This window comes from Typopeltis vanoorti, chromosome 1, assembly GCF_054136105.1.
Source record: "Typopeltis vanoorti isolate ZY-2024b chromosome 1, IOZ_Tvanoo_1.0, whole genome shotgun sequence".
Taxonomy (NCBI): Eukaryota; Metazoa; Arthropoda; class Arachnida; order Uropygi; family Thelyphonidae; genus Typopeltis; species Typopeltis vanoorti.
In genome coordinates this window covers 126,870,771-126,897,038 of record NC_143549.1, presented here as the reverse complement: position 1 = coordinate 126,897,038, position 26,268 = coordinate 126,870,771, and the positions used below count along the sequence as shown (strand labels likewise).

General features: G+C 34.4%; 1 protein-coding gene across 1 annotated transcript in view; it reads left to right on the top strand.

The window, feature by feature from the left end:
• The window catches only part of LOC150110408 (presequence protease, mitochondrial), a 320,487-nt gene that overhangs the window by 278,113 nt on the left and 16,106 nt on the right, over positions 1 to 26,268 (top strand). The window contains exons 23-25 of the mRNA XM_090393554.1: positions 267 to 320; positions 9,192 to 9,263; positions 18,195 to 18,309. Of these exons, the coding sequence (XP_090249680.1) occupies positions 267 to 320; positions 9,192 to 9,263; positions 18,195 to 18,309 (241 nt within the window). The remainder of the gene's footprint in view (positions 1 to 266; positions 321 to 9,191; positions 9,264 to 18,194; positions 18,310 to 26,268) is intronic.

Sequence of the window (26,268 nt, the reverse complement as noted above, 5' to 3'; positions counted from 1 at the left end):
CAGATTTTTCTGTAATGTGAGGTTTCTCTCATTTGGTATATAAAAGATTGCATATGCCAGTTTGAAAGATTTTAAGATCTCGTTGGGTGAAAGAAAAATTAGTTGTGTTTTATCTTATGTAATGAATGCTCAGCTCTAATAAATATATCAGTTTGTTTGATCCCTTTTCTCAAAAATACAAAATACTCTTGAAGAAAGAACTATATTTTTATATCTTTATTTTTTATGCATTATTTATTACTGATATCTTTTTTTTCCCTTTCCAGGTTAAAAATAATTGCCAAACTTCTCTCCTCAAAATATTTACATCGAGAAATCAGGTAAATCACAACATTTACAAGATTTTTTTGAAAAGGTCTTTTAGTATATATCATATTTATTTATTAATATAATTAAAACATGACATGTCATTGTCTTTGATGCCTATTAACTGATCATGCTTTGGGGGGTGAAAATAATGAGAATTTTTGATATATGCACTATCTTCATGCAAAGCCATCTATATACATCAGTCTTCTTTAGAAATTTTGTAACTTCTTGTTGCCATTTATTCATCACTGCTGATTACTGCTAATTCTCTCTCTTCCCCCCCCCCAACTTGTACGTGTTCATATCCTGCTTCTAAGGTGATACTTAACAAGAATGATATTCTGTTTGTTATGAATTTTCTTCTCTAGTCCTCAGACGTTACCAAGGGATTTCTTCATTTGAATTTTGTATGGAAATAATATCTTGACAATCTAGTGTATTGATGATTTATAATCCTTTATAACTACACTTTTTTATAACATTCAACAATGACCTCTAGTTCTTTCTCTTATTGTCAGATACTGGAAAATTTCTTTGGCATAAATCCTATAAAGCTCCTTTACTTATATGTGTTTGTGTCATATTGCTTCTTTTCTGCCTATCATTTAAACCTTTGAAACCCACAAACTTGAGTTCTCTCCTCATAGGCAGCAGCCCAATTTGATCTGTGTAGTACATAGCTTGTAATTCTTTCATACCAAAGTTCTTAGCCCACACTGTCATTCTTTTTTATCATCCTGCAGGATCTCTACAGTCTTTATTAACTTTTGTTGTGCTCAATTTTGTGTCATCAAACAACTGGTACCCAGCCAACTATCATGCACATCACTAAACAATAATAGCTGATTCATGCCAGCTTCCATACTCCACGTGTTTTCTGTTTTTAACTTATTGTAATGGTCCCTACATGTTTCTGTATTTTAGTAATGTTATGGTTCATGTTAGCTTTTTATTGTAATTTTTTGTTCATCTTAATCCTAATTCAGAAGAAACCACACACATATATAGTGAAACTAGTCAGTTTCATTTAATTGTATTAATACAGCCAAATAAACCCATTATTTTCTTTCATATAATTTGATTTTAATGGTCAAAAATCTGCATATCCATCATGTAAATATCTATATTCTGTTGCTAAATTTTGGTTTAAATCAGTATTATGTGTGTTTCATGATATACGTTTCATTACAAAGAATATATTAAGCTCTTTCTGAAAAGAAGTACCTAAAATTTGTTCTTTAAAAAAAAGGCTGATTTGTGATTTTAAACTAAATGGGATTACAAGTGGCTAGCTGTCATATCTTTTGTTATGATAACCATGTGCAAAAAAACTATTGCACATCTGAATCACCCTGACTTTTATAATCATTTTCTTATATTCCACATTGTTAAAAATAATGGCAATTCCCTTTAACACACACATACATTAATCTAACATTTATCTTACCCTTCAATTAACTGAACCTTGCATGTCAACCAACTTCTAATAAATCACCATGTAACTGTACTTCAAATATCCAACCCCTCAGTTATAGAACCGTGTATTCTGATAATTGAAAGATCAGATGAATGGTAAATTACTGTATATCTTCCATTAACAGGAAGTATAGTAAGTTACTGTACTGCACTATATAACATACTGCATGAAAAACAGGGCTGCAGATTCAGTGATGAAGTCTACACCAAAAAAGATCTTCTTTTTTTATGTAGACTGTTTCCATTAAGGGAATTTTGGAAAAACAAGTATGATCATCATGAAATATTAATAGATGAATTGCTAATTGATTATCCAGGTGATAAGTGATTTTCATTATGATTGCAGCACCACCATCTTGTTTATTTGTCCAAAATGGGTCAAACCAAATTTGGTTTATGGAGTATTGCTCCTTGATGTTCTTCAAAAGCAGCTTGTATGTTCAAAGAGAGTGCAGTATGTCTCCCACTTTGAGGGTACATCAGTAAAGTGGTTCTGCAGGCTAGCTACCATATATTGTTCAAGACCAAACCAAATGATAATACATTAGGAAGCTTTTGGGATCTTGTTCAGTCTAATCTACCAGATGCACCTAAAGAAAGTCTTAGTGTTGATATATTAGAGGCACTTCTGAGACTGTGCATGAAAAGAACTATAACAGTGCCAAAATTTATGACTTGAGTAATTTCACCTCTTCCTTTTCCTTATTGAATTATTGCTCTCATTCCTTCCCACCTGCTTCAAGTTCATGAAATTATTCTTACTTATAAGTTTCACTCCACATTCACTTACTACGGATTTTTGTTCCAGGTCTTAGATCACTAACAAGCATACACAGTTGGCTTGAAACAGAGTCCTGAGTTTTCATTTCATTATATAATCATTTATTCAAAATCTGACTTTGAATAAACAGAAATACAAAACATTTGTCTCCCCTCCCCCATTGCTGAAGCATTGTCCAGAAGAACTTTAGTTCATTCCCATATTCTTTCAAGTATGCAAAAGACAAAGCAGACCCAGGCATCATACTCCTATATCACTGATCAAGGAAATCTCCTTCTCTGCTGCTTTTCATCAGCAAGAGATTGAGAAATTCTTAAGTTACCAAAACATTTTCTGTCTGGATGGTATGGCATTCCTAAAGTTGTTTTCAAAATGTGTTCCTGACACACTGTCTCATGCAGTCTGCTTCTTAGCTTGGAAATTAGCTGCTATTCAGCTTTCCCTTTCCCTTAAAAACAAAAAAATGCTTACCATTTGACTACAGAACAGTTTCTCTGACATGACCAATTAATAAAGCAAAAGAAATCCATCAAGTTTCTGCATTACACTGCCTAATCAGTGATTGTTAGTGTGGACTGGGCACATCTTGCTTGTTTTGCCTACTCCTGGAGAAATATTGTACAAATGTGGAGTAAAACCAGTTCATTTGATTAATGAGCTCAAAGGCAAGCGCATATGCATAAAAGTGTTTTTTTTAATATGGTCATGTCAGGATGAGAACTTCTCAGACTGTCCTTGATTAACATTGAGAAGTCTTCTTTTGTGTTGGGATGGAAGCACAACATATTGTAATGGATTCAGTGATTATAACACATCTGAGTGGGTAAAAGGGATGTGTTTGTTTCAGGAAGTATTAGAAACCAGTCATTAAAGAGAACCTATACTTGGTTGGTATATTCAAAATATTTAAAGGTAAATATGAAAACTGACAGAATGATTGGCAGATATATAAAGAAAAGAAAGAACAGGTGTGAATACTGTATATCCACTTTCATTTGAGGCAAATGAATTGCTAATAATTTGGTATTATATGTGTATGTCACTGGGGTGGAGTGAATTATTTGTGGTCCTATAACCTCTAGATGTGTGTTCACATTTATGATGGACATTATTTAAAAATAAAAGTGAAAAGATAAACCTTATGAGTAGATGGAAAGAGAATTGTTCAAAATATAAATAACTATGCAAGTATAAAATAGGATCTGTATACATTGGAAACTGTAAATATTTATGAGAAGGCTTATTCAGTAAACTAATAATGATTAAGTGATTTATCTAGGCATGGCAAGAATGTGTGTTTTGATAGAGCACAGATCATCTTGTGCTTGTTATGTGTATTTATTTCTCTTTCTTTATTTCTATTTTGCTTTGTTTTCTAAGATTTTTTTTATTTGCTAATGATCAATGTACACTTTATTTGCATAGTAATATAGATGTAAATAATATGTAATCATCATCAAAATTAGCCCCTATTTGAGAACTTTTTTTTTTCTTTCTCCATGGCTCTTCTATCTTAGTATAGATATCCCACATATGCTAGTATTTTGTAGATCACCAGATGGAGTATTCTTCTTATAAAACATAAAGGATTCATTTTTATTCAGGAATAGATGGTTTTTTACTCATTACACTTATTCTTTTGGAAGACTAAAATGAAAATTCTCTGTATTAAAGTATCCCCTCCCCAACAGACACCATATTGTAGACACAAGAAAAAAGTAGTTTTATTGTATCATTAAATTCAGTACAGTATAATTAGAGACATCCAGAATGAAAATAACCCTACATAATAAAAAACGCCTCTCCTCCTACAGACAGTATACTGCATACACATAAGAACAATATTTTATTGTAGCACTAAACACAACCAACTAAATACATTGTCCTAACAACTCGTTCAAATTTTCCGTGCAGAAATAGTAACACCTGTTTATAATGCAGTCATTGGGTGCAGAAACTAAATGATATATGTAAATTAAATTTTCAAAAGCAAATGAATATATGGATGTATATATATAACTTAAAATTAGCTCAAATTCATGTGAGCTTTTCTGCATCATTAAAATAGTTTACAAGTATTAATTTTATAACTAAAATTCTACCAAAACATTGCAACTAACATGCATATATGGAAAGTACGTGTATACTTTTTTATGTATATCCTGCCCATGAAAGGTTGTAAACATATCATTACCAAACAAAGAAATCTTTCAAGTTACTTCATGATATGACATGTTATTTCAAGTTACTCCGATATCCCACCCATGTCTTTTGGCTTAATACTCGAAAGAATTTCAGCGAGTATAACTATTGGTATCACCTTTAAGCAAAGGTAGCAAATAACTGATTAATACCTAATGGAACTATACATATGTTTAAAAATCTTTATTTAGCTTTAAAGCATCCCTGTATCAAGACAAAGAACTAATTGTATTAAATGTATTTATTTATGTCATACAAAAAATCTCTACTCAAATACTTCATCACAAATTTAAAAAAATAAATAAAAAATAAAAAAAAGTGTATAGAGCATAGCACGAGAAACCTTGGAAACTTCAGTTCTGTTTATAGGTATTTTTTTTCAAACCCATGAGATCGTAGTTATAGTGGATACAACAAATACTGTACAACTAAGTTGCATTTGTTTATACTTCCATGTAGCTGTTTGCCCTCTACATGGAAACAGACATTAGATGTTTGAGCATGAATTGGGGGGACATTGTTAAATTTTAAGGAGATAACTGATTTTAGTTTGTTCCTATCAAATCCTTGATTTTGAAGAGAGGAAAGTGGAGTAATTTTGTGGAGCGTTTTTATTTTTATTTTTTTTTTTGATATTAAGTTTATGGGCTGCATTAAGTGATAATTTTTTTTACATATTTATATATATAAGGTTATAAGTTTTATATTATTATAAGTCTGATTGTTTGTCAAGTTTTAAGGAGATAACTGATTTTAGTTTGTTCTTATCAAATCCTTGATTTTGGGGAGAAGGAAGCAAATTAATTTTGTGAGCTGTTTTTATTTTTCTGATGTAAAATTTGTGGGCTTTACTAGGTTATAAGTTTTATTTATAAGGCTGATTTTCATATAGTGCTTGGAAGATACAAACATTTTACACACAGGGTTAATTGCATAATTAACCTTCTCCTAATATACCTGATTGTCTTTGTCCAGTAAAGAGGTAGCAGTGAGCTCAATGCTGCATATATGGTTGATAGCTTTTAACAAAATAGTGGCTCATTAGTAGAACAATTTTTTCTACATCTGCCACCCACATACCATCTGCATTCAGTAGAGTTATTCTTTTGTGTTCATTTTCGCTTTTACTTGCTGCATAACAGTAGAATTCTTTTGGGTTGTTTTTAGCTTGCAGAGCCAGTTTCTTTTCACACTTACACTTAGCTTTCAGTACAACAGTTGTGAGTCTTATGGCCTGCTGCTTACAATTTTCATAACTGGCATCAGATTTATGCGTACAGTATTCCTTCCACATCATCTTTTCCTTACAAATCTCTTGCTTAATTAGGTTACACATCATTTAAGTATTTTTTAAATGCTTCCCATGCACTGTCGATATCCTTTCCATCCAACTACTCATACCATGGTGTTGAACCCAGCATACTCCTCAGGTGGTCATAATTTCCTGCTTTGTAGTTCAGCATGTTATCTTTTTTGAATGGAACAATCATAAACTTACTCACTTTTCAATTGAGTACTACATGATCACTGTCACCAAGTGGGAACAGAATAGTTACATCTTTAACTAAAATCCCTCTTGAGGAAGTTGTGTCGCAACACCACTCAATAACTTCAGTTTCATTCTTCTCAGATTTCACAGTTACCCAAAGTGATAATAAATCTGATATCAAAATTGGTGATGTTAATCTTAGCTCTTTCCTTTATACAATGATGTTATACTTCTAAATAAATCCAGTACAAGTCTTCAAGATTCCATGACTAAACTGAATAACTGTTGTAATAAATTTGGTATGAAAATTAACAATAAAAAGACAAAGACAATGAAAATAGGCAGAAACATTGAAAACATCAACTGTATCCTGAATGGTGAACCTATAGAACAAGTAAAACATTTCAGCTATTTAGGCACAATTTTTAGTGATGATGGCAAATTAAATTCGGAAATAAATAACAGAATTAGTAAAGCTGGTACGGTAGGAAGTCAGCTGAATGAATTTATATGGAATAAGAAAGAAATTAGTCAAAACACTAAATTAGCTGTATACAGGACCATATTCAAACCAGTTTTAACTTATCAATCTGAGAACTGGGTTAGAAATAAAATACTTGATCAAAGACTGAAGACCTCTAATATGAGAGTTCTAAGAAAGATTAGTGGAGTGAATAGATGGATCAATGGCAGTATTGCATTAAAAATGTAATATTAGGAAAGAATTTACCATTCTTAGCATTGTGTTAGCAGAGTTAATTTCAGATGGTGTGGTCACTTAAAAGAATGGGAGAGGGAAAGATTAGCAAAACAAGTATTCTTTGCCATGTTGGCAGGAAGAAGACTCAGAGGAAGGCCAAGATGTAGGTGGATTGTTGCATTAAAGAGTGCCTTAGAAGACAGAAATTTATCTGATGATGTCGGAGTCCTGACAGATAACAGATTAATTTGGAGGAAAATTATTGATGATCGGAAGTTAATGATGTAACTGTCTTGTGTAGTTCTATCATAATATCATGTACATTGCTTGAGGGTACACATGAGGAATTTGATTATATATAAGTATGTTGACTTTGCCAGTTCATGAGTATGTGACTAAAGTTTATAGAGCAGAACACTGGAATTAGATGATAACATTTATTTTAATTGACAATATGATGTTTCATCCTAATTTTACAGGGTTTTTTTTTCAGGTATAAACTAGTAAACTAATAGACAACAGTAAGGACTAACAAAAGTGACAACTGATGCAGTTATAGAAGTGACTGATGTTATTTTGAAATATTCTAACTGTTCAAAACATTGTGCATGTTTACGCATTCACATGAACGTGTTTGGCTAATGAAGGCTAGGATGTACTCAGTGTGTGTGAGAGAGAGAGAGATGTTCTATTAAAACCAGATAATTGTAGTGTTTTGAAATTTTTCATATCATCTTACTCAACACTGCCAGTCATTCAAGAAGTTTGTTGTATTTGGTTTGAATACTATAGCTGTACCTTCTTTTCCATGAATATTATTGTGTGGGTATCCTCCTCTAATGCCTTGCATTCCCAGCAGGCATAGATGGAGCGCTTTCAGTCTTAACTTATATTTTTTGGAAGAGTTGTGGATAGCCAGTTTCTGCACTTAGCCATCTCTGATAGCAGAGCTCAAAGCTATTAATGATTTCATAGGTATCAGGTGAAAAAGAGAGAGAATGACAGACAACTGCTGCCATTTTGTGGTCCTTAACAGGTATATATTGTTATCAGTTCTTCAGTCAGTTTTTTTTTTTTTTTTTGTTTGTTTTAGCAGAGATTAAAAAAAAAATAACAAATTTCTGGAAGGGGGTGAACAAACAAACTACTTGCTATACCAAAAATCAGCTAACTCAGGAACTGTATGAAAAAATATCTAGAAAAAGTTCCTCTAGCCAGCAACTACAATCAAACCATTGCTCCGTCTTCTGGCAGTCTATCACTATGGATGCAAGCACCATATCTACAGGGCTACACAGTCTTACCTGAATATATCATTGTGTAATTATTATTTAGAAGTATCTTGCCTGTTTAATATTCTTGTCAATAATACTAGTTATGTTTTTTAGCTCTTTTCTTTCTTTCTTTTTTTTTTTTTTTCCCTATCAATCCCACATTCATGAGATTGCAAAATTGGTTCCAACTGTTTGCTTCTTATATTAATGGTGCCCACCTTCAATTCTGTAAAATTTGAGGTTGTTGAAGTAGCTGACTTTGCATTATTAACTCTGGTTCCATGGCAAAAAAAAGTAATGAACTGGACAATGCATCAACCAGCATGATATTAGATTATATTACCATCGTGTGTGTGTGTGTGTGCGTGTGCGTGTGTGTGTGCGTGCGCGCGCGCTAAGTAAGAAAGCTTACCTTTGTAATATCAAGAAACTACAGCTAACTCTAAATATTATGTTGACGATAGTTTTGACTGTGTCTCTAGGCTTTTGCCATAATGGTATTTAGCATAGTGAGTGATCATATCAGGCAAAATATGATCATATCAGAAAATGATTACTTAATGAAGTATACATATAGAATGGCTGAGGTGTGTGTGTGTGTGTGTGTGTGTGTGTGTGTGTGTGTGTGTGTGTGTGTGTGTGTGTGTGTTGAAGATTATTCATCACTGTGCTTTTCAGTCTTCTTCTGGTGTTGTTTATATTACAAAGCACTGTTATGAATGTTTCCATGCTTTTGTGTCTGATGAGTACCACATGCAACTATTTTAAGAAATTAATTACTAGTTTTTTTGCATCATTTCTGTGTACTTCCTCAGATTAAAAACAAAGAAAAAAAAATCTATACACAGAGAGATTTCTAAATTAACAACTCCATAAAATTCATAAACAACTGTTAAGAATGTCTTATGGAATGTGTTTCTAATAATATAAAAAAAATTAATCTTGCATTCTTTTTCGCAGAGAAAGAGGAGGAGCATATGGTGGGGGAGCAACAATAGGTTCTGGAGGTATATTCATGTTCTATTCTTATAGGTAGGTTATTTAATGATGTTATTCCATTTGATAAAATTGATTTAAAAATTAAGTTGAATTGAATGTCCAGAAAGCTTTGTTTGTGTTTGCAGTGTTCACATAATAATAGACTGTAATACATATCTTGACTATTTGTAACAGTCAGGAACTTTATACATGAAATGCACAAAAAGAAATTTATTAAATAATTATTCCCTGAAATGTCATATAGGAAATGAGAAATTGTACAATGAGGCTTATTTGTGCCTATGTTCCTGCAGAATATTTTAACAAGTAAAAGAAATTTTTGAGCCATTAGAGAGGATGACTGGTATTAAGGAAAAACAGTTTCCAGTTGGAGATCTAAACACAGTGTATTATTGAAAGCGACATCTTCAGATACTTGTCCAAGATACAAGAGTGCACAGAGGATTTGAAATAGACCATGTTCAACTAACTGCCAGTAAGCAGAATAAAAATAAATATCCCACAGAAAAGATTACTCCTAAAGAATCAATTAAAAGTGAACAACTGTCAGATGTGAACCATAGGTTTAAATATACATATATATTATGTGGTTACCACACACACACGAAAGATTATTACTAAACGTATAGTAAATTTGTACCATGGGTGGGCTAAGGATTTTATATATATATATATATATATATATATATTTTTTTTTTTATTTTTTGGAAGGGATGGGGGTGTAAAGAAGTCACAAGTTCTCAAACTCCCTCTTTAAAGTAGGGAAGCTGTCCTTAACAGATAAGATGGGTTTCTATCCTTGATAGAAACCCATCAAGGTTGTCACTTTGTAGGATATTAAAGGTTTCTGTCCACAGTATGTTTTGCTGTGTTCTCCCCAGGACCTTTTGAATGGACAAACTGCCTGGCGGGTTTTACTGACAGCCCAGCTAATGTTGTGAATTGACATGGCTAAATAATGAGCAAGAATGGAAAAATAATTTTTGTATGCCCGGCTAATGTTTCATTCCACCCGGCTGGTAAAAATTTCTGGAGAGAACATTGGTTTAGTATAGCTCACATAACTCATCTCACACAACTAATCTTCTTGAATGACAGGCAATTTCAAGTAGAGTGATGTGGGCAAATATCAGAATGGGGAACTGGACAATGAGATTTATTTATGCTGTCTCACAGAAGGCTCTACTAAGGTAGAAGTGGAAGAATTTTTTGAGGCTTTAGAAAAAGTAACTGACACAATGAAAAATGAAAAGATGTCCTTGTTGGGGATCTAAATAGTAGAGTAGGAAATAATTGTCAGACATACTAAAATATTTTGGGGAAATTTGGAGAAAAGAGCAGAGCTAATAATAATGGCAAATACCTGTTGAATTTCTGCTCAGGACATGGATTGGTTATTACTAACACAGTGTTTCAACATAAAAATATGCACAAACTCACATGAAGAAAAGATGCAAGGAATAAGAAAAGTCTCACTGACTAAGTTATTGTTGATAGGGATGATTTCTCCCTGGTGCATGTTATGGAGTAAATGGATTTATAAACAAAAAATATATCAATATGTACATTCACAACTATCAGTGAAATCTTAGTCGAATAAAGCATTAATGACAGTAGATTACATACTGGAAATGAGCACCTTGTCTTTCAAGACAGGTTTTGTAGTGCATCCAAAGGTTCTCTGTCATCTCGGAAAAAAAGGGTTGGGACATATGTAATTTTATACCTTAGTTCATCAAGGTTTGAAGGCAGGTCATGGTGGAATACCCATTCACAAATTACTCACAAACATGTCATAGGCTTGAACCATTTGCTCTACCAACTCCATATGAATGAAAATAATGCTCAACAATAAACATCTTTTCTTCCAGTGGCAACATCATTGCTATAGCTAAATGAAATGGCATAGACTCTACACATGCTTTTCTATTAATATGCATACAGCCAAACAGTGCATATCTCATAGTGTGGGTACTGGAGGAGATATCAAAGTTTAGTTTACTTTTTTTTGTGCCATACCGTACTAGCAGTTAGAAGTGCCTTAGAAGACTAAAATATTTAATATTTGACAGTATTGGAATCCTGCAAAGTAATGTGCAGCTAATAAAGTAATGGAGCACTATGGGAAAAAAATGATAATCACAATTATAAAGGATTGGATAAAACCTAAACATGACTTTAAAGGTCAGTCATCCCCCAGTGCAAGTAAGTAAATTTATGTCTGGGTAAGTTTAATCACTTGTGATGGAAAATGGAAACAGCCAAAACGTGAATAAGATATTATTAGAAAAGTCAGTATAAATACAAGAATGTGACGTGACTGATAAATTGTTATGTCTATTCTATATTAGTGCACGCTTTAAAAACACAGACTGTTGGAAGAGCAATGGGGGGAGCCAATAACTGTAAATATGATTGCTGAAATTTTTAGGACATATATTAAAAGAAAAAAAGACTGACCAGTGTGATAATCACACTGGTCAGTCTTTTTTCAGTCAACCTCAACACATGGTTGAGGCTGACTGAAAAATCATTATATGAAGGACACTGGACAGGCAAAAAGTACCATCTTGATCTTTACCCAAATAATAAACTCGTATCGTAGATTAGTGGAATATATCTGTCAGTAAATTTTTAACTTATTGGCCAGTCATAGAATGATGCTCTAGTATGTACCAAAAACTTTTATAAAATGTTTCTTGCTGTCTAGAAGAGGGCAGTTTGCTTAATAGATAACCCCCTTTTTCACAACAGAGAGACAGCTGTAAGTTTTTAACTCTGTCATGTAAATGGTTATTCACACTATAATGGAGTGGTGTTACATAAAATCTATTTTTATTTTTACTATATATACATCATCATCATCAAATTTCTGCCATGTACCCTCAAGGAGGCATACGGGATATGATAGTACTACATGAAAAAAATTACATCATTACTAACTTCCTATCTACAATTTTCCTTCAAATCAGTCTGTTACTTGTCAAGACTCCAACATTATTAGATCTTATATTTCTATCATCTAAGGCACTTTGTACCATATCAATCCACCTATATCTTGGTCTTCCTCTGGGTCGTTTTGCTGCCAACCTGGCAGAAAACACTTGTTTTGCTAACCTTTCTTCACCCATTCTGTTTAAGTGACCATACCACCTGAGATTAGCTCTGCTAACACATTCCTGGAAGCTGACAATGTCAAGTTCTTTCCTAATATCCTCATTTTTAATATGATATTGCCATTGATGCCATCTGTTCACGTCTGTAATCTATCTCAGGACTCTCATATCTGCGGTCTGTAGTCTTCGGTCAAGTGTTTTACTTCTGACCCAGCTCTCAGATCCATAAGTTAAAACTGGTTTGAACACTGTCTTGTATACAGCTAATTTAGTGTTCTGACTGATTTCTCTCTTATTCCATTATAATTTATTCAATTGACTTCCCACCATACCAGCTTTGCTGATTCTGTTGTCTATTCCTATATTTAATTTACCATCTTCACTAAAACATCGTGCCTAGTAGCTGAAATGTTTTAATTGTTCAATAGGTTCTCCATTCACAACACAGTTGACATTTTCAATGATTCTGCCTACTTTCATTGTCTTTGTCTTTTTATTGCTGACCTTCATACCATATCTATTACAACAGTTATTCAATTTAGTCAGAGAATCTGACAGACGTAGCGGATTTATTTAGAAGTATAACATCATAAACATAAAGCAAAGAGCTGACATTAACATCTCCAATTTTGATATCATGTTTAATACCACTTTCCTTCATAATGTGAGCCATATATATAATGAATAGCAGAGGGGATAATGTACATCCTTGTCTCACACCAGATTTAACATTAAACCATCTTCCTGTACTTCCTTCAATTCTAACTGCTGACTTACAACTCAAATAGAGACTAAGTATTGCTTGATATAATGCCCCATTGACACCATATAACTGTAGCATATTGAATAGCTTCTCTCTTGGCAATTTGTCATATGCCTTTTCCAAATCGACAAAACTTAAATACAGATCTTTGTTATATTCCCATGCTTTCTCGACTATTTGTCGTAAATTGAAGATCTGATCCTGACAGCCTCTGTTTGGCCTGAATCCAGCTTGTTCTTCACCAAGCTTTCCTTCCACAATTCTTCTCAACCGTTTCTCAATTATACTTCCATAGATCTTGCCAGGAACACTCAGTAGGGAAATACCTCTGTAATTCTCACATTCAGTTTTATTTCCCTTTTTATATATGGGTACTATGAGAGCTCTACTCCAATCATTGGGAATTCGTTCCTCTGTCCAGACTTTCTGAACTATGCAGTGCAGCCACTGTAAGACTTTTATATCACCATACTTCAGCATTTCTGGTCAAATATCATCTACTCCTGCTGCCTTTCCACATTTCAAGCCTTTGATGGCTTTTTTACTTCAAGTATGGATATGTATTCCTGACTGCATGCCTGGTCAGTGTTTTTTATCACTGTGCTGTCATCACTGCTTGTTTCATTTAGCAGTTTTTCAAAGTAATTACTCCATACTTCAAGGATATCTTTTTCTCCTGTTTTCATGTCACCTTTATCATCTCTAACTCCTTTTACAGTACTCTTTCCTTCCATTCCTAAGCTTCTTCAACAACCTCCAGAATATTTTGCCACCTTCTTGATATTTATTTTCTATATTCTTGCCAAAGTCCTTCCATGACTTTTGTTTAGCTAGTTTTACACACTGTTTAGCATTCTTGCATTTGTCTCTGTATTCTCTAAGAGCACAAGCTGACTTATTTGCCAGGAATGTTTGATATGCTTTCTTCTTTTTCTTCACTGCCTCTTTAACTTCCTGTGTCCACCATGGAGTTCTGATTTTTCTATCCTTGGAGACAATTTCACCACATGTCTCTCTAGCTGAATCATTCAGGGCTTTCTTCAAGGCTTGTCCCTGAATCTCCAAGGTTTGATTCCTGTTCTCCAACTCTTTCATTTTTTCTTCAATAATCTTTGTGTATTTTAGTCTACAGTTCACATCTGAGAGCTGCTTAACTTTTATTTGCTTTAAAACTTTCTTACATATCATTCTTTTCAATATGAAATTCAATTTTATCCTGCTCAAGACTAAATAGTGATCACTTCCAATTTCAAATCCTCTATACACTCTGGTGTCCTGCACCAGGGAGAAAACATCACTATCAACAATAACATAGTCAATTAGACTTTTCTTGTTCCTTGCCTCTTCTCTCCATGTGAAGTTGTGCACATTTTTATGTTGGAACGTCGTGTTAGTAATAACCAGTCAATGTCCTGAGCAGAAACCCAACAGATATTTGCCATTATTATTAGCTTTGCTCTTTTCTCCAAATTTTCCCAAAATATTTTTGTATGTCTGACAGTCATTTCCTACTCTGCTATTTAGATCCCCAACAAGGACCAACTTTTCCTTTTTCATTGTGTCAGTTGCTTTTTCTAAAGCATCAAAAAATTCCTCCAGTTCTACCTTAGTAGAACCTTCTGTGGGACCATATGCATAAATAAGTCTCATTGTCCAGTTCCCCATTCTCATATTTGCCCACATTACTCTACTTGAGACTGACTGCCATTCTAGAAGATTAACCTTGTATTTTGTGTTGAATACTATGGCTACTCCTTCTTTTCCTTCATTGTCATTTCCTGAATATAACATTTTGTATTTATTGTTCAGAAAGGTCTCACCAGTTTTTGGCTTTTTTGTTTCAGTCACCCCTATTATGTCGATCTGGTACTTATCTAATTCATCAGCTAGCTCCATTTCTTTGCCATTCAGGCTTCTTATGTTGATAGTACCGATCTTTAACGCTGGTGATGTTTAGTTTGGCTGTGCTTTCAGATTTGTTCCAGTAGCTGACTTTTTGCTGTTCGCCCTGGTTCCCTGGCGAAAACAAAGGGGGCCTTGTTTAACTGGGCAATGCCCCAGCCGGCATGAAATTTTGTGATGTTGTACCATAATTTTTTATTTTGGAGTAACCAATAAGAATACAATTTGGTCAGCTAAATCCCAAATTGCCAGCCCATCCTTGTTCGTTCAGTATCCAAGTAGATACCCAACAGGGTGCACCATGAGAAGGTGAGGATTGGACATTAGGTCAGCTATATATTATATATATATATATATATATATATATATTTATTTATACTTAGCCTATACCAGTAGATCACTTTGAATTACTCTTCTAATTATGGACTGCACCTTTTTATTTTCTCTAAAGTCCCCTTTTTTTTGTTTTGACCTTTAAATAATAATATAACTATGTTTTCAGTTATTAATGGAATTAAATTAAATTAAATTAATTTAATTTAATTTAATTCCATTAAGGTCAAAATACAGCAAACTGCATTAGAAATCGGCTTCCTTGAAACCTAAGTAAAAAAAAAAACATGCAACTACATACTACATCCCATTTTCCTACATCTCACTTTCAGAGTCCTGTGCTTACTACTCTAAATTTATTATTTGCAGGTTCAGTACTCTCACCATATATCCAGCCCTCGAATAGCTGAAAATGCAATCTACTGCTCATTGAATAGATGAGTCAGTCACCATGAAATTTTCCAATTTACTTTTGTTTTTAGTATATGGAGCTAACTGGCAATTTCTGTTATTATATTTTAATGCAGTTATGCAAAGTGACATTCATTAATTATACCCAGCAAAAATTCTCTCCTATGAAATGTCATACTCAGCTTACTGTGCTCTCATCACGCTGACTAGCAAATTGATTTCCATCATGAGCTTGTTGTAAGTCAGGAATCACTATATAAATGATAAGAATATGTTAACCGTTAACACGTCCAGAAGCTAAAATGTGTGGGTCTGTTTTGTTATGTTTTTAACTAATTTTATTCCTTTGTTCATAGTGAAATAATACATTATATAAATTATAAAATTGCTGTATACAGTACTGTACTTTAATAAATAATAATCAGTGTACACTACTTCTGTGAACTTACCAGTAAAATAATCAGCTCAAACTGCATAGAACAAGAGTAATTTTTTCAAACTTTTGCTTCATTAATTGGATGATCAGCTAGGTTGTCAACAACAGATTCAGGAATTGCAACAAAGTGTTCTGAGGATGGTTCACCAGATGCATTAATTGTGGAAGGTCTAGTCCCGGGGTCGGCAACCTTTTGAGTCGGAAGAGTCAAAAATTACAATTTACAAAATTTCAAAGTTTTTAAAGAGCCACAAGATCTTATTGTCTTCAAGGCATTTTTGCACGGCATTCGCTATATCTTCCCCTCTAGTTTGTCCCGAGAGCGGTAGCAATCCTAGAAGTTCTTCTTTTGGACCTCGGGAAGACATATACCTGACAAAAAGGGCAACTTGTGCCGTGTCTTTTATGTCGCAAGACTCATCTATAGCAAGTGATAAGGCAGAAGAAGGTTGAATATCTTCCACCTGCAAATATGTTACATTTGAAGACATTTTAGCTATTCTATCTTGTACTGTTTTAGCGGATACAAGAAGCTGGGCATAATGAAATATAATTTATCAAAAAACATTTTACAACGATATTTCCCAATTAAAAATACCTACTTAAATAAAATAAATAATTCTCTAATAATTTAATTATTAAAATAAATAATTTAGACACGAAACACTGTTTGTCTCACTCTCTCACGTACTGATTGACTATAAGTACATAGTTTCGTCGCATCTGTGGTCGCCTCCCGTGTGCGGTGATTGCCGACTGGCACGAACGGACTTGTCAGAACGTGTTTATCACGGCGCAGTCTGCACATTTTAGTTTTTTTTTTTTTTAATTTTGGCAAATATTAGATACTTAGTTTACGAGTAAAGGTGTTATGCCCAGCTATGCCGAAATCAATGAAAATTGCCAAACATATAAACTTCCGAGAGCTTCCGACGGACTGATGACAATGACGATGCGTGTCACGGGGGAGGGGTGCGGTGAAAAGCGAGTACAAGTGGCTGAGAGATAGAATCTGTGCCTAATCCTCATTAATCGATTCAGAACGATTTTTAAATTTTTTTTTTTTTTGATAAAATAAATAATATTTGCGTATGGAACTAAAGAGCTGCAGCTTCACATCCAAAGAGCCGCAGGTTGCCGACCCCTGGTCTAGGCTCATCTTTCTGCAGAAATGGGCTTCCTTAAAAATTTATGCATTATTTCCAAGTCAGCCTGCACAGTTTGCCTTTCTTCTTCTTTGCATTAATTTCTCTGTAGAGAAATTGCAGTCTTCATCATTCTATATACTTTGCCAAAGCTTTCTGTGTGAGGTCCATTTCCTCCAACAACCAAATTGTTTCTTTTTAACAGTGGTAAATGCCTCTGCCAATTTTTTCACTGTTAACTTTTGGGGAGGGGCATGAGCTTCTTGTTCTTCTGCTTTGTTTCTCTTTCTTTTTGTTCTGAAGCTTTCTGTGCTTCAAGCTCTATAAGATCTTCAACTAAGAGCGCTATCTTCTCACTAATTTCTTGTAAGGCTTTGCTTTGTGAATCTGTGAAGATTTATTTTCAGCAGCTTTTTTTTTTTCATACATGCTGCTGTCACCCCCACTCCATGTTGCATCTGCATTGCATTCTTTGTATAGTGCAAGATATATTCATTCCAGAAGTGTCTGAGGGGGTTTCCTTGTCCTCATTAGCAACCTGACTCAAGTAATTCTTAAATAATATGTATGCCTTGAAAGTGGCACTAACACTTTGATCTTTGAGTTACAGAAGTGAGTATTCAGTGAATGTGTTAAAGGGATTGCCATCATAAGTTCAAGTGGTTGTAAGTTGAGGAATGAATGAGTAGCATTTTAACATGATCAGAATGTCATATGTGTTACATTGGAATATATAACTTTCACATGCTGTTCATTATGAATTTTAGTGGTATACTCTGCAATTTTATTTTTGGTATTTTTTTTTTAATTTCTAAAAGTTTTCTTAATATAATTTTGCATGTCATTTCCAATTTTCAGAGATCCAAATTTTCACCAGACTCTCCGTTGCTTCTCTGGTGCAGTGGATTGGCTCCTAAAGGGAGAATTCAGTCAGCAAGATATTGATGAAGCAAAGTTGGGTGTTTTTAGTGATGTAAGTTAATTTTGTATAAAAATTTATCTGGCTTATACTGATTTAAAAATAATGTATTTATATTTTCTGTTTCAACAACCATTTGTTTTTACACATTTTGTTGGGAACAAAATAGTTTTTCTCATTATAAGTTTTAAACGAGGTTATAGGTATTATTTCTGGGAAAATTCCCAAGTTACTCCTCTAAGAAAATATTATTTTTAAGTATATTATTTCTGGGAAAACTCCCATGTTACTCCTCTTTATAAACTATTATGATTACAGCTATTTTGTCTGCTTCAGTTTAGGAGTACCCCTGTTTAAATGTCATTGGCTATTTACTCATGGATTCTTAGGGCATTATGAGTGTAGATGTACTAAAAAGTATATGTAGCCTAAGGAATAGAAAATTGCACATACCTTTTTCTGGGTGTTGTGGCTTTTCCTCAGTCTGTGATGTCGAAAACTGCAGTGTGTGTGTGGGGGGGGGGGGGTAGTTTGGTAGAATAAGTTAGAAAAAACCTGAGTTTTTTTCGTAACATATAGAAACATATACTTTTATATAGGGTGAGGAAAAAATGAAAGGGTTAATTTTTTTAAAATAGGGAGGGGGGAAGGGGAAAGATGGTTGACGGGGTGTGGACCGTTTCGACTATTCGTGGTCGTCATCTGAACACATTGGGAAAGTGGAAGCTATCAGATGACGACCACGAATAGTCGAAACGGTCCACACCCCGTCAACCATCTTTCCCCCTCCCTATTTTAAAAAAATTAACCCTTTCATTTTTTCCCCACCCTATATAAAAGTATATGTTTCTATATGTTACGAAAAAAACCCAGGTTTTTTCTAACTTATTCTACCAAACTACCTACCCCCCCCCCCACACACACACACTCTGCAGTTTTCGACATCGCAGACTGAGGAAAAGCCACAACACCCAGAAAAAGGTATGTGCAATTTTCTATTCCTTAGGCTACATATACTTTTTAGTACATCTACACTCATAATGCCCTAAGAATCCATGAGTAAATAGCCAATGACATTTAAACAGGGGTACTCCTAAACTGAAGCAGGCAAAATAGCTGTAATCATAATAATTATTTTTAAGGCTATTTAGCCTATTTTTTGTTTAGGAGTGCCCCTTTTTTTAATAATGTCATTGGCTTTTTACTCGAATTTTAGGGCATTACTGATGTTTTATATAGACAGATACATGAAGAATATATAGGAGGAATAATTTAGACATAACTTTGTAGGACGTTGCTGGCTGTCTTCTTATTCAGCGGCCCGGCTTGTCACTATACACATTCATCTGCTGTTAAAAGAAAGTATAATTGAAAGGGGTTGGAAAATGTGGGTGTAGAGAGAGAGATGTGGGAGTATTATTGGTGAGGCAAGGGGTATGTGAACTCTTTGAAAAACCCAGGTTTTTTATATTATTAAAGTAGGGAGAGGGTGTAAATAGAAATTTTTTGGGGAAGGATATGATGGGATAAGATCAGGGGGTGAGAGTAATAGGATGTGAGCTGTTTCGACAGTGCATCATCTTCGGAGCTTCTGTGGGAAGTTTAAAAAGAATTTTACTAAATTGAGATCCATTTAAAATATTGCATTCTCACTTGACACAGGGTATTAAAAAGAGGACACCACAGTCTAGTTTTGATTTTATGTAGTATTATTACATGACATGTGCATGCAATCCACCATCTAATGCCGACTGTTAGTATTTCTCTCTGTTAATGGTATGTTCTCTGGTGAATTTTCCTGTATATGGGATGAAAAATCCTGGCTTCTAGAAGAAAAAACTGCTACCTCAAAATGAGATCGACTAACTCACCTTTAGTAGAAAAAGTCCATATATACATATATAGTAATCCTCCATTTATTTATTCATGTTTGGAAATTGATTTTTCATTCGAGTATTTCAAGGTTTGTTAACTTTATTTCAAGGTTTGTTAACTTGAACAAATGCTATTTCATCATCATCATCATCATCAAGTTCCTGACATGTACCCTCAAGGGGTGTACAGGATATGATAGTACTACATGAAAAATTTACATCATTACTAACTTCCTATCTACAATTTTCCTCCAAATCAGTCTATTACTTGTCAAGACTCCAATATTATCATTATCAGATCTTATATTTCTATCGTCTAAGGCACATTGTACTGTATCAATCCACCTATATCTTGGTCTTCCTCTGGGTCGTTTTGCTGCCAACCTGGCAGAGAACACTTGTTTTGCTAATCTTTCCTCACCCATTCTGTTAAAGTGACCATGCCACTGGAGATTAGCTCATTACTGCATTCCTGGATGCCGACAATGTCAGGTTCTTTCCTAATATCCTCATTTTTAATATGATATTGCCATTAATGCCATCTGTTCACGCCTCTAATCTTTCTCAGGACTCTCATATCTGCAGTCACTAGCCTTTGGTCAAGTATTTTATTTCTGACCCAGCTCTCAGATCCGTAAGTTAAAACTGGTTTGAAAACTGTTTTGTATATACAGCTAATTTAGTCATCATCATCATCATCAAATTCCTGCCATGTACCCCTCAAGAGATATATACAGGATATGATAGTACTACATGAAAAAAATTACATCATTACTAACTTCCTATCTACAATTTTCCTCCAAATCAGTCTATTACTTGTCAAGACTTCAACATTATCAGATCTTATATTTCTATCGTCTAAGGCACTTTGTACCATATCAATCCACCTATATCTTGGTCTTCCTCTGGGTCATTTTGCTGCCAACCTGGCAGAGAACACTTGTTTTGCTAATCTTTCTTCGTCCATTCTGTTTAAGTGACCATACCACCTGAAATTAGCTCTGCTAATGCATTCCTGGATTTTGACAATGTCAAGTTCTTTCCTAATATTCTGGTTTTTAATATGATATTGCATTGATGCCATCTGTTCACGCCTATAATCTATCTCAGGACTCTCTAGTCTTTGGTCAAGTATTTTACTTCTGACCCAGCTCTCAGATCCATAAGTTAAAACTGGTTTGAACACTATCTTGTATACAGCTAATTTAGTGTTCCGACTAATTTCTCTCTTATTCCATATGACTTTATTCAATTGACTTCCTACCATACCAGATTTGCTGATTCTGTAGTCTATTTCCATATTTAATGTACCATCTTCAGTAAAAATCGTGCCTAAGTAGCTGAAATGTTTCACTTGTTCCACAGGTTGTCCATTCACAACACAGTTGACATTTTCAATGATTCTGCCTATTTTCATTGTCTTTGTCTTTTTATTGCTGACTTTCATACCATATCTATTACAACAGCTATTCAATTTAGTCAGAGAATTTTGCAGACTTGTAGCGGATTTATTTAGAAGTATAACATCATTCGCATAAAGCAAAGAGCTGACATTAACATCTCCAATTTTGATATCATGTTTAATATCCCTTTCCTTCATAATGTGATCCATATAGATAATGAATAACAGAGGGGATAATGTACATCCTTGTCTCACACCAGATTTAACATTAAACCATCTTCCTGTATTTCCTTCAATTCTAACTGCTGACTTACAACTCAAATAAAGACTAAGTATTGCTTGATATAATGCCCCATTGACACCATATAACTGTAGTGTATTGAATAGCTTCTCTCTCTCTTGGCGCCTTGTCATATGCCTTTTCCAGATCGACAAAACTTAAATACAGATCTTTGTTATATTCCCATGTTTTCTCAACTATTTGTCGTAAAGTGAAGATCTGATCGTGACAGCCTCTATTTGGCCGGAATCCAGCTTGTTCTTCACCAAGCTTTTCTTCCACAATTCTTCTCAACCGTTTCTCAAGTATGCTTGCATAGATCATGCCAGGAAAACTCAGTAGGGAAATAACTCTGTAATTCTTACATTCAATTTTATTTCCCTTTTTACATATGGGTACTATTAGAGCTCTACTCCAATCATCGGGAATTCGTCCCTCTGTTCAGGCTTTCTGAACTATGCAGTGCAGCCACTGCACTACCTTTATACCACCATACTTCACATTTCTGGTCGAATATCATCTACTCCTGCTGCCTTTCCACATTTCAACACTTTGATGGCTTTTTCTACTTCAAGTGTGGATATGTATTCCTGACTGTATGCCTGTTGAGTGTTTTTTACCACTGTGCTATCACTGCTTGTTTCATTTAGCAATTTTTCGAAGTAATTACTCCATACTTCAAGGATATCTTTTTCTCCTGTTTTCATGTAACCTTTATCATCTCTAACTCCTTTTACAGCACTCTTTCCTCCATTTCTAAGCTTCAACAACCTCCAGAATATCTTGATATTTATTTTCTATATTCTTGCCAAAGTCCTCCCATGACTTTTGTTTAGCTAGTTTTAAACAGTGTTTAGCTTTCTTTCATTTGGCTCTGTATTCTGTAAGAGTAAAAGCTGACTTATTTGCCAGGAACTTTTGATATGCTTTCTTCTTTTCCTTCACTGCTTCTTTAACTTCCTGTGTCCACCAGGGAGTTCTGATTTTTTTATCCTTGCACACAACCTCACCACATGCCTCTCTGGCAGAATCAATCAATGTTTTCTTCAGAGTTTGCCACTGAATCTCCAAGGTTTGATTCCTGTTCTCAAACTTTCTTTTTCTTTTCAATAATCTTTCTGTATTTTAGTCTACAGTTCACATCTGAGAGCTGCTCAACTTTTATTTGCTTTAAAACTTTCTTACATATCATTCTTTTCAATATGAAATTCAATTTTATCCTGCTCAAGACCAAATAGTGATCACTTCCAATTTCAAATCCTCTGTACACTCTAGTGTCCTGCACCAGAGAGAAAACATCACTATCAACAATAACATAGTCAATTAGACTTTTCTTGTTGCTTGCCTCTTCTCTCCATGTGAATTTGTGCACATTTCTATGTTGGAATGTCGTGTTAGTAATAACCAGTCCATGTCCTGAGCAGAAATCCAACAGATATTTGCCATTATTATTGGCTTTGCTCCTTTCTCCAAATTTTCTCAAATTATTTTTTGTATGTCTGACAATCATTTCCTACTCTGCTATTTAGATCTCCAACAAGGACCAACTTTTCCTTTTTCATTGTGTCAGTTGCTTTTTCTAAAGCATCAAAAAATTCCTCCACTTCTACCTTAGTAGAACCTTCTGTGGGACCATATGCATAAATAAGTCTCATTGTCCAGTTCCCCATTCTCATATTTGCCCACATTACTCTACTTGAGACTGACTGCCATTCAAGAAGATTAGCCTCGTATTTTGTGTTGAATACTACAGCTATTCCTTCTTTTCCTTGATTGTTATTTCCTGAATATAACATTTTGTATTTATTGTTCAGAAAGATCTCACCAGTTTTTGGCTTTTTTGTTTCGGTCACTCCTATTATGTCGATCTGGTACTTATTTAATTCATCAGCTAGCTCCATTTCTTTGCCATTCAGGTATCTTATGTTGATAGTACCCATCTTTAACTCTGGTGATGTTTAGTTTGGGTGTGCTTTCAGATTTGTTCCAGTAGCTGACTTTTTGTTGTTTGCCCTGGTTCCCTGGCGAAAACAACGGGGGCCTTGTTTAACTGGGCAATGCCCCAGCCAGCAAGAAATTTTGTCATGTTGTACCATCATTTTCTATATTGGTTTAAGCCAATAAGAATACCATTTGGTCGGCTAAATCCCAAATTGCCAGCCCATCTTCCTTCGTTAGTAGATACCCAATAAGGTTCACCACGAGAAGGTGAGGATTGGACATTAGGTCAGAAGCCCTGGTTGGTTCTCCACATTCCTTTAAAGGCTATGTGGAGGTCTCCTCTCAGTTATACAGCTTTGATCCTTAAGCACCCCATGCTATTTCATGTTATTGTTAAATAAAAATCACGGGTTTCTTTAAGAAAGTAGTAAATTAGTATCAAAAGATAGTAGTTGAAAGCTTCTTCACAATATTCATCATCTTCCTCATTTGCTAAGGCAGATTGAGGCTACCATGAACAATAACTTTCCACTCCAATCTATTAGCAGCCAGGTTATTTAAACTTCTGTAATAGTTAAGACCACTTATACTCTTGATGTTTTCTGTCCATTTCCTTCTAGATCTTCCCAGTGGTTTCTTTCCTTTGGCATTACTTACCTTCATATCACCTCTGGGTCTGGCTCCCACTGATAAGACCTCAATAAAGGTCGAAACTGGTCTAGGTAGTGACCCTTCCCATAATGCATAGCATTATACATACCTATAAGGATATATGCTTTGCATTATGGGATACTAAAGCCTTGTGAAGTCATTAACTTCTATATACGAGTTGCCCCAGTCCTAAAAATACTTCAGGTGCAAACTTTATTTGTTTACACGTGGATAAAAGATTAAACCAAGTATATAATTTCTCAGTATCTTTAATTTATTTTACTTTTCACATGGTTCCCTGATGAAAATAGCAGTTGGCCTTGTTTAGCTATGTGATGCCTTAGCTGGCATGTAAAATCATGATGGTGTACCATCATGTGTATTTCTAGATTGTGGTAATAGAAAATACAATATGGTCACCCAAGTCCCAAATTGCCAGCCCATCCTTGTTTATTCAGTGGTTACCCAGAAAAGAAAGGTTTCCTCCCAGTTATCTGACTTTGACCCTTAAATGATCTCTCTCTCTCTCTCTCTCTCTCTCTCTCTCTCTATATATATATATATATATATATATATCTTATTATTATTATTCCTTCTCTCCTCTTTTACCTTGCGGTGTCGAAGATTTTTTCTGCATTTAACCTCTATTGTATCGAAGATAAGGTGGTTAGCCCCATGCCTCACGGTGTGTTCTATGCCAGTAGATGCATTTGTTCATGGGCAAGTTTGCCTGTTCTGGGGAACAAAAAACCTGAGTTTCCAGGTGAAAAAAAACCCTGCCTCCATATGAGACTGGCTAACTTACCTTTAGTTGAAAGAGACCATGAAGTTTCCTCACATCACTGACGGGAATCAAACCCCAAGTCTTTTCGACCAAAGGGCTTTGTCTATACTGACTGAGCTACGGAGGCTCTCTCTCTCTCTCTCTCTCTCTCTCTCTCTCTCTCTCTCTATATATATATATATATATATATATATATATATATATATATATATATATATATATACACTAGGGGGCTATGCCCCCCCCCCCCCCCCGGTGCCTACGATGCCCAACCCCCTGTGTTCCGTACTGGTAGGTCGGTTCTCCTTGAATTCTGATGACTCGAATTTTGAAGACTAAACACTCGGTAGCCCCTGAGTTTCAAAACGTTTCAATAAACATGACATACAAATGTGACATAAAAAGGCTTATCATTTTATATATATAGGGTATATATAATTTTTTCTGTTATAATTATATAATTAAAATAGACAAAATATACTAGGAACAGTTTTTACTAGGAAAAAATAAATAAAAACAAGAAAATGCTTATGCAGATGTGAACTCTGCTCAAACACATCGCTTTTATCAGTACTTTTGAATACTGATAAAAGTGATGTGCTTGAGCAGAGTTCACATCTGCATAAGCACTTTCTTGTTTTCACTATTCTGATAGCTTTTTGATGTGGTAGTCGTTTACGACATCGCATAGAAAACTCCTCAGTGGCTTATGCTTAAAACGTATTTTTTTGTAAGTGAACACCTTGATTGGTTTAAAAATCATAATTAATGAAGAAAAACTTGCAACTTAACTTAACTTTTAAACAAATTTGTGAAAATTGTTTAAAAATATCATAATAAATATCCTTTACTGTTTTATATAACATAGGCAAAAGATATGTCTTTGAAACTAAAAAGTTTTAGAAATGCCAAATCTTTTGAAATTTCCGTTGACTTCATATAAAATAATAATGGATGTTCATTATTTTTTCTTTTAATAAGTTTCATTGCTATGCACAATCTGGACAAAAAGTGACAGGATTATTTGCTAACTTAACAGGAAGTTTCCTGATGCTTTACCATATTATTTGATTCCATGTAC